This window comes from Cebidichthys violaceus, unplaced genomic scaffold, assembly GCF_023349555.1.
Source record: "Cebidichthys violaceus isolate CVI_PGR_0920_01 unplaced genomic scaffold, fCebVio1.0.p SCAF_29, whole genome shotgun sequence".
In the NCBI taxonomy this organism is placed as follows: Eukaryota; Metazoa; Chordata; class Actinopteri; order Perciformes; family Stichaeidae; genus Cebidichthys; species Cebidichthys violaceus.
This window is the reverse complement of record NW_027176472.1, coordinates 1,785,549-1,788,048: the sequence shown is the minus strand read 5'-3', so window position 1 is coordinate 1,788,048 and position 2,500 is coordinate 1,785,549. Positions and strand designations below refer to the sequence as shown.

General features: G+C 33.2%; 1 protein-coding gene across 12 annotated transcripts in view; it reads left to right on the top strand.

The window, feature by feature from the left end:
* ptprt (protein tyrosine phosphatase receptor type T) overlaps positions 1–2,500 on the top strand; it is a 204,831-nt gene that overhangs the window by 142,286 nt on the left and 60,045 nt on the right. For 4 of the 12 annotated variants that reach the window (XM_068722018.1, XM_068722014.1, XM_068722008.1 and 1 more), the window contains one exon: positions 865–894. The exons of 7 other annotated variants lie outside the window; for them this stretch is intronic. In XM_068722018.1, coding sequence (XP_068578119.1) covers positions 865–894 — 30 coding nt within the window. The remainder of the gene's footprint in view (positions 1–864; positions 895–2,500) is intronic. One more of the 12 variants, XM_068722009.1, reaches the window with a different exon arrangement.

Here is a 2,500-nt window from a genome sequence, read left to right as displayed (position 1 = left end):
ATGTTATTTTAAGGCTGACTGGCCAGTTGATGAAACATAGACAGTGAAACATCCCATATAGCTCAATGGTTCCAATGCTCCATGCTAACACATTAGCATCAGCTCTAAAGTTACAGGTTTAATCCAAACATATATTTCCATAATGTTGTGATATAGTGCAGAAGACACGTAATGTATACACATCTGTGTCTTTCTTACTTCACTCTGTTTGAACTGAACTGTGACTTTTTACCCAAAACTGAGGATTTACAAAAGGTTGGTTTCTCCCTCGAAGTAGAAACAAGCTTTTATTTTGGAAAGTGACTTTTAAAATGTTTTGTATAATGTACATTTAAAACCACTAATAGTGTTTCATTGCTGTCATGTTATTTTCCTCATCTGAATAGGATCGATCATTACGACTGTTACTCCACATAGTGTGTGATGAAGTATTAACACAGCTTAAAGGTTAACCAACAAGGCCAAACGTTTTTTGAATTGCGTAAAAAGACAATTTTACAAACCATAGATCTACTTCTTGCCTCTAATATATTTGATTGACATTTACTAGTGGAGTGTTTCAGGCATAGAGACGTCTGTAAAATCACCCATAGATGATGTGATGATCATGAGAATGTCCTCTAATGACTAAACAAACATGATAAGATAACTAGATAACTGTCTGTAAAAGCTTTTATGAAACACATCCAGCGACACGTTTCATATGAAGACACAGCCGATAGATGGACAGCTGAACAAGAAGACACTCTGGGACATTGGGGAGAACAACATGAAGCATTGAAACCATGAACTAATCCAATGTGTTTGTCCTTCTTCTGGGTTTTGCTCTGTTGTCATCATCGGCCTCACCTCACCATGCTTCAGAAGACATGCTTATTCCTACTCTTATTACCTGTAAGTAGAGATTTCACATCAGGAAGAACTCATTTGTTCCTCGTGATAAGCTTTTTGGATTTCTGTTCACATGTTGTCTTGTTTGACTTGTATCATTTTGAATCCATCGTGAATTTGAGAACATTGTTTCTGTCAAAACATTCGCAACCCGACAGACGTCTTGTCCTCGTGTTGAGAGAAAACAAGAAATCGTCCTCCGCATCCTAAAAGGTCGAGAGGATCAGCTGCCGAAGACAAACGGCAGTCTGCAGCAACAATACGCCGTTTACACGCTGCAGTAAATATCAACTCTGAAGGAATATGAATTCATTGTAATGATACTACAGAGCCTCGGATGATGTAAAACTAGAGATATCCGCACTCTCAGCAGCTTTAAAAACCTCTTTAATACATAAATAGATCCTAGAGATACCTATTTCTTTATAGACATAGTATGTATCTCTTTATAGACATAGTACTTATCTCTTTATAGACATAGCACTTATCTCTTAATGAGATAGTACTTTTCTCTTTATAGACATAGTACTTATCTCTTTATAGAAATAGAATGTATCTCTTTATAGAGATATTACTTTTCTCTTTATAGATAGAACTTGTCTCTTTATAGAGATAGAAATTTTCTCTTTATAGAAATAGAACTTATCTCTTTATAGAGATATTACTTTTCTCTTTATAGAAATAGAACTTATCTCTTTATAGACATTATGCTTTACTCTTTATAGAGATAGTACTTTTCTCTTTATAGAGATAGTACTTTTCTCTTTATAGACATTGTACTTTTCTCTTTATAGAGATAGTACTTTTCTCTTTATAGACATAGTAATTTTCTCTTTATAGAGATAGTACTTATCTCTTTATAGACATCGTACTTTTCTCTTTTTAGAGATAGTACTTTTCTCTTTATAGAGATAGTACTTTTCTCTTTATAGACATAGTACTTTTCTCTTTGTAGAGATAGTACTTATCTCTTTATAGACATCATACTTTTCTCTTTTTAGAGATAGTACTTTTCTCTTTATAGAGATACTGCTTTTCTCTTTATAGACATCGTACTTTTGTCTTTATAGCAATACTACATTTGTCTTTTTAGAGATAGTACTTTTCTCTTTATAGACATCGTACTTTTGTCTTTATAGCGATATTACTTTTGTCTTTATAGACATCGTACTTTTCTCTTTTTAGAGATAGTACTTTTCTCTTTATAGAGATTGTACTTTTCTCTTTATAGACATCGTACTTTTGTCTTTATAGCGATATTACTTTTGTCTTTATAGACATCGTACTTTTCTCTTTTTAGAGATAGTACTTTTCTCTTTATAGAGATTGTACTTTTCTCTTTATAGACATCGTACTTTTCTCTTTTTAGAGATAGTACTTTTCTCTTTATAGAGATTGTACTTTTCTCTTTATAGACATCGTACTTTTGTCTTTATAGCGATACTACTTTTGTCTTTATAGACATTGTACTTTCCTTGATGTAAGTCAGTGATACCTTCTCCACCAAGTGGTAATTTTGTGCTTATTAACCAATTCTAATAAGGAGCTATTATATCGGCCTGTTCACACACACACACACACACACACACACACACACACACACACACAC